This window comes from Urocampus carinirostris, chromosome 8 (assembly GCF_059441175.1).
Source record: "Urocampus carinirostris isolate Australia breed hairy pipefish chromosome 8, RoL_Ucar_1.0, whole genome shotgun sequence".
NCBI classification, from domain to species: domain Eukaryota; kingdom Metazoa; phylum Chordata; class Actinopteri; order Syngnathiformes; family Syngnathidae; genus Urocampus; species Urocampus carinirostris.
The window spans coordinates 35,820,089-35,831,533 of record NC_142356.1 but is presented as its reverse complement, the minus strand read 5'-3'; the positions used below and the strand labels follow the sequence as shown (position 1 = coordinate 35,831,533).

The window sequence follows — 11,445 nt, the reverse complement described above, 5'->3', positions numbered from 1 at the left end:
TTTGGCCCAACCTCAACAAGACCCTAGTTACGGCGTCCCCCAGATAAATTGAGTTTGAGACCCCTGCTCTACATAGAACGATTAACCCTTTATCGATTCGACGGCCCGTCGGGTGGCTGTCATTCTGTTGAGAGGTAAATACGCGTCAGTGATGACACTCGTCGTTTTGGAGTCTCCAAATGGCCACTTTTGGTAACGCCTAGACATAGCTTCAAATAAGATGCGTAAAATACCAATGTTTATTTTTTTGAAGATTGGGATGAATTATGGTCCCAGTTTTCCAGTTAAGATGCACATATGACACTCATCTGCAGGCATGTGATTGCAAAAAAAGAGGCTAGATTAAAAACCATCTATTTCTGTGTGTTCCAACTAAGATTATTCAATTGTAGTAGCACTTGCAGTGATTATTTCAGTTTAGGACAAATGAGTGTTCAGAGTGTTACTTTTCAAAAAAGAACAAAACCGTCCAGATTCTCCAGCGGTTCAACAGCAGCATTCAATTTACTTTGGGTACGTCTTGGATTGGGATTTTAGATGATTTCTTACAAGCTTCTTAAGGGGTTAACTTTATTTCAATGATATTTTTTTACTTTTTACCAAGCAAAAAATAATCCCTGAAAAACACCGAACACAAACCGGGCACTCTGATTTCTTCCCACATTTCAAAAACATGCATGTCAGGTTAATTGGGCGGGCCAAATTGTTCCTAGGTGTCTATGAGTGAGTGAGTTGTCCGTCTCTGTGTGCCCTGCGACTGGCTGGCAAGCAGTTCAGGGTTTCCCCTGCCCTTTGCCCGAAGATAGTTGGGATGGGCTCCAGCACCCTTGCGACCCTACTAAGGATAAGCGGTGCAGATAATGAGTGGATGAAAAAGTAACAATACATGGTGGATCATTTTCAACGGTCACTTTCTGGTAATAGTTACCAAATGAACACACTTCTTGGCCCCATATTATAAGCTAGAAATCACTTACCAAGAAGATGCAGTCAATTACCCGAAATAAACACAGTCTGCTAGCACTTAGAGTGCTGACGCGAATGACAGAAAGCAGCTTGCAACAGACTAATTGAAGAAATTGCATCAATGTAAGAATAAGTACTCACTCTGAAATGCATTACAATCAATTAAGGAATGTTAGTTCAATTAGAAATACATGGCGGCAGGGTGGGGAATCCCATTTGGTGGTTTTCTGAAAAACAAACAAAAAAAAAATCTCAATCAGATTACAGATAATCTTCCTCATTTTTATTGATAATGTTGATGTTTTAGAATATTTTTTGTACTTTTTCCTCTCACAAGATAACACTATTTCACACTTACTTTGGTTCCTGTCTCAGCGGCGAGAGAAAAGCCCTTTGGACGCTTCTTGTATATGACTTGACTTCTTTTCTCAGCAGGGAGGAGAAAGCCTTTCAGATGTTTTTGTTTTCTATCTCTGCAATGAGGAGAAAGCCTCTGGGCTGAAATTTGCAAAAAATCTTTATGTATTTCACTGGTATATACCAATTCCGTCGGCTGAACAGATTGAATGTTGAAGCACAACATGTGAGACAGCTCCGATTGCTTACTCATTTCTGCTTAAAGACATTGGAACTTAGCTTACCCTCTACCTGTTTTGCCAGAGTTGCATGCTTCGACCTCCAAACCGATTGGGAAAAGTTGACCTAGTGCCGTGCCAGTGTGCATGCCTTGTCTGACTTAGCCTCTTTCTATGTAGGCGATTGCGGCTTTTATTTGCGTTTTTCATCACGCATGTCCTGTTATTATGAATTTGCCTGGCTAGCTCCCCGTTAGCTTTCTGTTTTGTTTTATCCTAGTTCATCTCTTCATCTGCACACAGTGTGTTATTTTTCGGGCTCGCCTGTTTTTTAAATGTTAAAATAATTTGGTTCCACTTCACAATTGTGTCTCACATGTTGTCTATTCATCAAAGACATTTTTACTTTCTTAGCTTTAAGTTTGAAGTCTAAAATGAGGCAATATCACAAAACATTATTGGGGGGGCAATACTTTTGCCAGGCACTGCACTTAGATTTTATTAAAAAAAGACATGTACTGCCTCTCACATTTAGCATGTTTTAGAACTCGGGAGTACCTTTAATTCTGGTTAGTGTACTGTGTGTGTGTTATTCGAACTCTTAGACTTATTTGAAAACAGCTCTAAAGTGATCAAGCTCTCAGCCATTGATTGGAGACAACAGAAACTCATGGATGTCCGGCTTTACCTCCTACAAAATGATTTGGAGTGATTCCCTTCTGGCATAAAGTGTCGTCTTGTGTCTGAATCATAATCGGGGGCATCCGGCTTTCCTTGCTCACAGCCATCTGAGTTTTTATTCAAGCTTTTGTTTCGCTTGCATAGCGCCGGAAACAGACCAAAAGAGTCTAGAAAGCTGCTGCCAGGAAACGACTTATGCGTGCGTCTCCTCCACAAAGCTCTGTCATCATCAGCGGGCAACGTACCACCGCTTATTCCCTCCCTCCTCCATTCATCATTTTCCTATTGCACTCCCTCCTCCTCCTTCATCCATGCGCGGCCTCAGTCTCCTCCTTCTTCTACGCGCGTAAAGTTCCCCGAGAGAATCCCTTGTTGCAGGCCCCTCCCTTTTCCGCTCCTTGACGCCCTCACTCCGTTCTGACGTAGGAGATTCCTCGGCGACCACCCCAGTAGGCGATCGCTGGATGCCGGCACTATAAATAAGACGTTCGTGGCCATCGGCCGTTATGCTCTCAGTCGCTCCTACTCGGGAACCAGGTCATCAGCGGAGATAGCAGGCAATACTTCGCCCCTCTAGGCTAACTCGCTTTGGGCTTTGGTTAAAGGATGGAAACCTTCTCGATAAATCGGAGCCGACGATGCTCCATCGTGCGCAACTGCAAAAGTAAGTTTCTTTTTCCTACCTACATTTTGGCAACAGTTTCTGTATACCGTATTGTGGAATCGACGGGTTTTACGGAAAATTCGATTATTACCCTCTAGAGAATGCGTTTTAAGCGTTCAAAATGCCGTGCGTAAAAAGTGCGTTTATTTTTACGAGCAATTGGAATGCAAAAGTAAGCTTTTCTTTCGTGCGTCTTGGTCATGTGTGATGGTAACACTTGCTGTGTATTAAACAGTTATTTGCAATAAGTCTCATTGAAAAATGGACTATTACACCAAATAACGCGTGCACATTTATTTTACAAGGAGTTGGAATGCGTAAGTGAGCTATTGTAACAGCTGATGTATATTCTGCAATGCATGTTTATGATATGTTTCACGGAAATGTTTTATAACTGCCCCCAAAGGATGCGTTTTAAATGTTCAAAATTCCGTGCGTAAAAGTCGATGCGGTGCGCAAAAGTAGTTATTTTACAACAGTTGGAATCAAATCATTGATACATGGTTACTTTATCCTATTTAATATCATCCTTGGTAGTGGAATTACATGTATTATGATTATTATTACCATAACAGGCATCTAACATTATAAGAAATGTGAGCAAAATGCCGTACGCAAAAGTGGATGCAGTAGGCAAAATCACATTCATTTAAAGGTGGGGTGCGTCAAATATTTTCTCTTTTGGGTATGTGTTGATACTGTACAACTGAGTTTAAAGAGTCCTAATGCTTTATTTTCCACTGCGCCTACCTACTTTATCTTGTTATTAGCAAAGCTGCTCGGGCTTTAAAAAAAAAGTAGGAAGAATGGGGGTAGTTAGAAGAGCTGGAGATTGACGTCATGCTCTTCCCTGTGGGTTTTCGTTGTGCTTTTATTTTTTTAGGGTAGCATGAAAATTGTGCAAGTAAGAATAGGCCCGCTTCAAGTACAGTCCAAATGCCTATGTGAACTCCAAGAAGGATTAAAAAATAAGAGTTTACTCGAGTGCGTCTAAAAACTTCTTTTCTTACTTCACAATTTTTATGCTACACTAAAAAATACCAACTAAATAAATACCCACGAGGACAAGCATGCCATCACGCTCCAACATTAACCCATCCCCTAATTCTACTAACGTTATGTGTTCCACCCCAGACCGCTTCGCTAAAAGTTAAATGAAAAGCAAAAAATAAAGCATAAGGGCTTTCGAACTCAATTGGGGATTGTTAACACACACTTAATAGAGAAAATGTTTAACTTTCCACTTTTTTATTGAGACCTCAAACTATGGACCTCACCTTTAATGAACAGTTAGAAACAAAAGATTGATGGGGTTTTTTTTTCTTTTTTCTTTTTTTACTACCATCATCATTACTGTTATATTTATTGGTAACAAAATGGCCCGATTGTCGGGTCGATAGATTATTGGATTTAACTGTGTGTTTGGAGGTCAGGAGGTATAGGATACAATTTGGCTGCTAGAGGGCATTAGAGACCACACAAAAACAGACCACATGAACGCAGATGTTTATTAACATTGTTGGTAATTATTTGGATGGCCTTAATATGAAACGTAACAAAAGACACTAGCGGATGCCTTGAGTACAACTGTGTCAATTTTCACGAAAAACGATTCAGCCGTTTTTGAGCGTATAGGTCACATACAAACACACACAGATCGGGATTTAAAAAGTAGTATAGATACAGATATGGTATAGATGTTAAGATATGGTTTTGAAAGATTAGATTAAAATACTTATTGTTATTTTTATGAAAAAACATTAAAAACAAGTGGACGAAAAATAAACATTAAAGTAATCATCTTCCCATCGCTCCTCCTTCTCTTCCTATTCCTTTCTGCAGACGGCCTCTCGCTCTGGTTGGTGGTGTGGATGGTCCTCGGCATGCCAAGTCTGGTGACGGGGTGCCCGCATCAGTGCGTGTGCTACCCAAGTCCCATGACTGTGAGCTGCCAGGCGCAGAACTTCACCAGCGTGCCAGTTGGAGTGCCGTACGAGTCGCAGCGCGTTTTCCTCCAGAACAACAGGATCACGGAGCTTAGAGTTGGCTCTTTCGGCTTTGGGACTCAGGTGAGTCGTATGAACAGGTATAATAAATGAATGTATGAATGAATGAATGAATGAATGAATGAATGAATGAATGGCCTTTATTGTCATTGAATAAGCTTTACAAAATAGAGGGCTTCTACTTTCAGTGCAAGTAAAACAATTTAATACCTGGGTCCATGACCTACCAGTACAAACAGTCTTTGATCAGTGAGGTTGAAAATTAGTAGGGACAAAATAAAAATACTATTCATATTTATGGCATCATGTCATAAACCCAGGGGGTCATTTTTGATCCCATTTATGCATCCAAGGGTTTAAAAACATTTGCACAAGTATAGAAAATGTTTAAAAAAAAACAATACATTAATGAAATATAATAAATATGTGCATATTCACAGTGACAGTTGTACAGAACATTATGCTCATGAACGTGATAGATGGGAGATGAGGGCGCTAATTAGTTACTGAAATAAGCTGTTCCTCATTCTGTTAGTTTGTTCTGATGCACATGTAGTGCCCTCCAGAAGACAAGATGACCAAGATCTGGGAACATGGATGTAATTAGTCCTTAATGATGTTTTGGGCTAAAGCCCCAAGTGGAGTAGATGTCCATCAGGGAGGGCAGAGGGTATAGCATTAGTCTCAATCTCTTGACAGCTTCATTTATATTTTCTTTGTATGCCAGGTTCTGTGGTTGTTTGCCAACAACATTACGTGGATTGAAGCAGGCGCTTTTAGTGAGCTGAGGGACTTGGAGGAGTTGGATCTAGGAGACAACCCTAACCTTCACCGGCTAGAAGGAGGAGCCTTCCGTGGCCTGGAGAAGCTCCAGAGCCTCCACATGCACCGCTGCAAACTCACTGCCCTGCCCCACGACATCTTTCACAAGCTTTACAGCTTGCATTACCTCTATTTACAGGTATGAAACAAACAGGCATGCCCAAGTCAAATGTTAAATGTATCACAATGTAAATTAATGAATTTATTATAAACCAGGAATGTCAGACATTCGGCCGGACAAACATTTCTGAGTGTGTCAAAAACAAAGAAGCCAGTCTTTATGTAAGGGGTGTCCACTTTTTTCGGAAAGCGGGACAGATTTGGTAAGCTAAAAATACTATTGTTAAAAATACTACATACTATTCAGCCTGGCAGTCTTTGAACTGTATTTAATGAGTTCACTTGTAGTGAAAGGTTGGCAGTGCTTGGTGATCAGCGTCCTGCCGTTGTAGCATTTTCATTTGACTCGCAGGGTTTTGGGAAAAAGCGCTGCTGAGATGTTAAAAGAACTTCTAGTGCTTCACCTTTTCACAGCTTTTGTTTCCAGATAGCTGTTTTTAATCAACATGTTTTGTCTGGCAGTGCCTTTTGACATTATATTCTTTGAAAACATCCACAGTGTCTTTGAAATTTAAGCAGACGCAGTTCTTCTAGGTTTCAGTGAAAAAATAATGTGGCTGCCCTCACAGTCAACTTTCCTTTTGATGGAAATGGGGTGGGCTAAAATTCTCACAGAAAGCCAACGGCAAGTAAGCCAAATGGCTACTGCCATCATCTTTTAAAATGGTGAATTTTTTTTTTTTTTTTGGGGGGGGGGGGGGGGGGCATATCTATTATATACTGCGGTCAACAATAGTGGTAGGCCAAATATTGATAATTTTATGACAACGGGCAGTAACATTTGATAACTGGCCATAACTGGCCCCTGGGCAGGCCTTTGGATATGGCTGCTCAAGGTCATTTCTATCAAAAGTCTTACTTTTTCAATAAATGACAACCAAATGCTCTTTCCGACCGCTAGAAGACAGGGTTGAGTTGAAAAGTGTGGTGAGTTGGTTCAGGTGTATAACTGCATTCACTCAACTGTTAAAAAAACAGTTTACACATTCATTGCAAACATGAATATATTTTTCCCCATTGTTGGCGAATGTGTTGTGTTTAGAAAAAGATCCGTGATTTAAATATGTAGAGAAGGTTTCTAATGTAGTCTGAATGATAAAGTGATACTGAAAAACAACGCAAAAAATTTGTAGTTGCCTTTTTTTTACTGATCTGGCCCGCCTGCCAACAGAATCACGCTATCTGGCCCCAAAGCCAAACTGAGTTTGACATCCCTGCTAATAACTGAAATGCAGTTTGGTTTGGAAAGCCGTTGGAGCATGTATTCCTAAGCTTTATTTCCAGCTTTGCTGACATTTTTGGGGGGATCTGGTTAGCCCAGGGGTCTCTAACGTGGTGCCTGGAACTATTAGCATTTTCTGCCAATCAGTAAAAAAAAGTAGGTCTCAGTTTAAAAAACGATTGATACAACAGAAATCACAATCTGAAAACAATTCTGTTGTTCTGGATAATGATAAAAAGCATAGTGCCCAAAACATTCCTAATTAAACATAAAAAAAAAAATCAAACCACAAGAGGGGGCTAGAATTGCACCAAAAAAATACAGTGGAACCTCGGTTTTCGAACGCCTCTCAGTTCGAACAAATCGGTTCTCGACCAAAAATTTAGAGAAATTCTTGCTTCGCTTTTCGTTCAAAAAAATCGGAGTTCGAACGCCGGTACGCTAGGGGGCGACGCTGAGCGGCGTACGAGTTTAGAATGCCCCCACCCCTTGTGAAGAACTGTTGTCACGGCAACGCGCACTCCTTTTTTGTTTTTGTTTTTCAAAAGCGGTGAAGGGAGTGTTTTAACCCCTATTTATGCCTTGGAAGAAGGTTGGTGCAAGCAGCAAAGTTGAAAAAAGAGGAGTAGTGCGTACAACTATTGCATTTAAGAAAGAAATAATAGCAAAATATGAAGAAGGTGTGCGAGTTTCCCTTCTTTCAGGAATACAGCATGGCTCCTGCAGACCGGTAAGAAATCCTCTTTAACCGCTCACCACTTGTTGTGGAGACCTGGGTGCTAAATGACGTGTAAACGACCTGATTTTTTAAATTTTTACACGTTCATGTTAGCGTAGTCTTTCGTACCGAAGATTACGCTAACGCGAACGTATGATTAGCCTGGGTTAGCTTTACGTTAAATATTCAAGATAAACATTCAGGGTGTTGTAACGGATTAAAAAATTTTTACATTACTTTTAATGGGAAAGAACGGCTTCGGTGATCGTACAAATCGGTTTTCGTACAAAGAAATGGAACGGATTATGGTCGAGAACCGAGGTTCCACTGTAAATACTTTCTCTAATAAGCAATTTGCTGGTTTTAACATCAAGACTATTACAATAATTGAATACCACTTATTCAAAGTCTGGTAGAGGATTTATAATGGGATGCTTTCTGGTACTCTACTGATATAATTTGTAATATGGATTTTTTTTCCCTCCTGGTATTTTTGTGTGCAGGAAAACAACCTGCACTTCCTGCAGGATGACATCTTCTCTGACCTCATCAACCTGAGTCAGCTTTTCCTGCATGGAAATCGTATCCGCACCATCTCCGAAAATGTATTCCGGGGGTTGGTCAACTTGGACCGATTGCTCCTTCATGACAACCGAATTAGGCAGGTGAACCGCAGGGCCTTCCGCGACCTGGGTCGCTTGACCATGCTGTTCCTGTTCAATAACTCCCTACCTGAGCTGCCCAGTCAGACCCTAAGGGACACTCAGGGCATAGAGTTCCTCCGCCTGAACGCCAACCCCTGGTCCTGTGGCTGTGAAGCTCGTGCCCTGTGGGAATGGTTCAGGGAGGCCCGTGTTTCTTCATCTGAGGTGATCTGCGCTTCCCCTTCCACTCGCCGCGGTCAAGACCTTCGCTTTCTCCGTGAAATGGACTTTGCCCTCTGCCCTCTCCCGGACCCTGGCTCCATCGCCGGGTCCACCACCACCACCTTCAGTACCAAAACTAGATGGTGGTTTCACAAAAACAAGCCCCAGTCATCCACTAAAGGTGTCTTTGAGAAATCTTCTGAGACGGTCAAAGCCGGATTGTACGGCAAAGGCCCATCCACTAGTACATCGTTGGTAAAGTATGAGCTGGGCGAAGAAGAACTGGCGTTGCCCAAGCTAGACCAGGAAGAGTATTGGGCAAACTACGGCAATGAAGACTCGGGCGTCACCCTACGGTGCTTTGAGCTCGACTGTCCTCCTGAGTTTGACCTGCCTCCGTTTTCCTCCTCGACCATGCCTTCCTCGTCTTCATTAGTCTCTCTATTGGCCGTCTCAGTTGTCACAATCAAATGCTTATTAATTGGCTGAGTCCAACTAGCCCCGTCCCGCTCTCTTCTAGCCTGTTTTAAAGGCTGTAGAGCTCCATATTAAGACTGTCCAATCCCCTGTGACAGCTCTGTTTTCTGCTAATCCTCTAATGAGGCACAAGCATGATAGGGTGATTTTCATTCTACCATCTACAGGGCTAAACTCTTATCAGGGCTGCTAGGAGATCTTTTTGGTACACTTGGAGCCTGAATGATATCATGATTTTCCTGAAATCAGGGCAGTGAGGGCTGAGTCCATCACTAACTTCAGCGAGATTTCGAAGCGGTTTTCGATGATGTCATATTTTTTTCTTCGACTCAACTGAGTACAAACTAATTGTGCTATTATTGCACCCAGGTCACTGGCTTGAACTATTTACTGTTAGAAGACAGTGTGTAGTAACAACAGTATTGTAACCACTTACAGTGTCATGTAAATACCAGCAGGATGTGTGTATGTTCTTTGTGGGTGCGGCAGTTGATGTTGTCATATATTTTTGAAGGTGCTCAGGTATTGAGAGGAGAGGTGAAGAAATAGGAAGTTTAACAAAAAAATGACAATAATTGAGAAGATATCTGTGAAGGAGCAGATTCTGAGAAAGAAAGTGAATAGAAGGGCATGCACTCTTTAGTAGCTATTTTTATTTGTTTTTAAATGTTTATTTTCTTTTGCTTTTTATTTCATTCATTTGAATATTTTCTGTAAATTTGCTGTCTTTTACGACCAACTCTGAGAACGAATTCTTCCTTTCTGGAAGTATAATGCTTGTTGGATGTCTTTCTGTGACATATTGATACTAATGTAAAGACTTTGCTGGATTCTGATAAAGATCTTTATAAAGAGAGAAGTATGAATATTTCTTGACTCAGACTCAACTTTTTCCTACAAAAATGCGCTGTCAAGGTTAAAGCTTTAAATAAGCTGTTCCAAATCTGGAGGTAAAGTTTAAAGCCAAATCTAAATTTACTTCAGAGTTTCACGGTTCATGGATCCCTTAACGGCATGGATCGTCGGGGAACCAATAAGGACACAACTCTAGACAACCTTCTCCACTATCCCTGGGTTGTTCTTGGGTCGTGGCAAAGTTAGCACCAGTCAGTTCCTTAATGTTGTCGGCGCAGTTTTCAGTCTTTCTCTTCTACTGCCAGCTTGGACTGTGTCCTGGAGAATTATCTTACCTAGTACTTTATGGTTTACCTGAAACAAATAAATGTAAACCTTTGAAAAACTCAACTTAAAAATGGAAACTGTAAAGCAACTTTAACTCTAGAATTAACTCCAGTCAGTGCTTTTAAAGTTAATGTTTTATACTATGGATTCAATATTTAAGGCTGCTTTAACACTACTTTCTGAACTAAAGCCTCAAAATTAATTCTTAAAAAACAATGGTACCAGAATTAAAAATAACAGATTTAAAGCCCCTTTAGCTTCCGACTTCCAGAGTTAAAAAAAGAGCCCAAAGTTCATTGGTGGTGTAAGAAATTTGGAACATTTCTTCTCGCTCATGCCTTCCTCTGGCTTATGTTATCATTGCAGCCTCTGTCAATTAAAAAAAAAGCATGTTTCCTGGGATATGGGTTGGTGTTTGGTCTGCATTTAAAACAGACCTTCTCTTATTTTTACAATTTTCATGCTACACTAACAGAAAACTGTGATAACGACCATAAAGTCACTCTTGAACCTCCCCCCCTTTCCTTGGTGGGTTTTTCTCTTTAACCAAGGCCGTTTGAACTCAGTTGGGCATTGTTGAAAGATACTAGAGAAAAAATTGTACTTTCAACTTTTGACGGACACCTCAAACGATGCACCCCAACTTTATGTTAGTGTTGTTTGATATGTACAGTTTAAACTTGATGAATGAGGCTTCGGACTAGCTCCGCTTCCTCAGAGAGGGCTTAACTTTAGAGTTTTTAGAGCGTGGTTACTGTTATAGTGCTGTCATGTTTTATCTAAATAACAAAGCTTTTTATGCTACTTTAACAAAGTATTTCTGGGGCTTTTTAAGTTTAAGTAAGTTCAGTCAATGTTAGAGCTTTAAAGCATTTGAAATCAAAATCCTTAAAACTTCTTAAACCATTTTAGCTGTTTTATGCTTGAGTTCATTTATGCTGTCAAAAATTCTACTTTACGATTCTCTAAATATGAAATTAAAAAAGTATCACATTGTAGCTGTGTGACAAAATCTTGAGTACTCGTGTGTCAATAGTCACTAAAGGGCACCACAAACCCGCCTTGCACTGTTCATCGGGTCTGGAGTGTCTCAGACTGTGAACAGCATCTGCCATAGTGTGGATAAATAAAGGTTGAATGGATTCA

General features: G+C 40.7%; 1 protein-coding gene across 1 annotated transcript; it reads left to right on the top strand.

Moving 5' to 3' along the window:
- The first annotated feature begins 2,614 nt into the window (after positions 1 to 2,614).
- On the top strand, positions 2,615 to 9,985 carry rtn4rl2a (reticulon 4 receptor-like 2 a). The gene is made up of 4 exons (XM_088342521.1): positions 2,615 to 2,886; positions 4,729 to 4,955; positions 5,620 to 5,853; positions 8,278 to 9,985. Exons 1-4 carry the CDS (start codon positions 2,829 to 2,831, stop codon positions 9,127 to 9,129), a joined length of 1,371 nt encoding a protein of 456 aa, XP_088198647.1. The 5' UTR covers positions 2,615 to 2,828; the 3' UTR covers positions 9,130 to 9,985.
- The last annotated feature ends 1,460 nt before the right edge of the window (positions 9,986 to 11,445 follow it).

Coding starts and splice junctions, on each gene's coding strand:
- rtn4rl2a (XM_088342521.1), top strand. CDS start 2,829: ATGGAAACCTTCTCGATAAATCGGAGCCGACGATGCTCCATCGTGCGC. Junction 2,887..4,728: donor CATCGTGCGCAACTGCAAAA/GTAAGTTTCTTT, acceptor TCCTTTCTGCAG/ACGGCCTCTCGCTCTGGTTG. Junction 5,854..8,277: donor TGCATTACCTCTATTTACAG/GTATGAAACAAA, acceptor TTTTGTGTGCAG/GAAAACAACCTGCACTTCCT.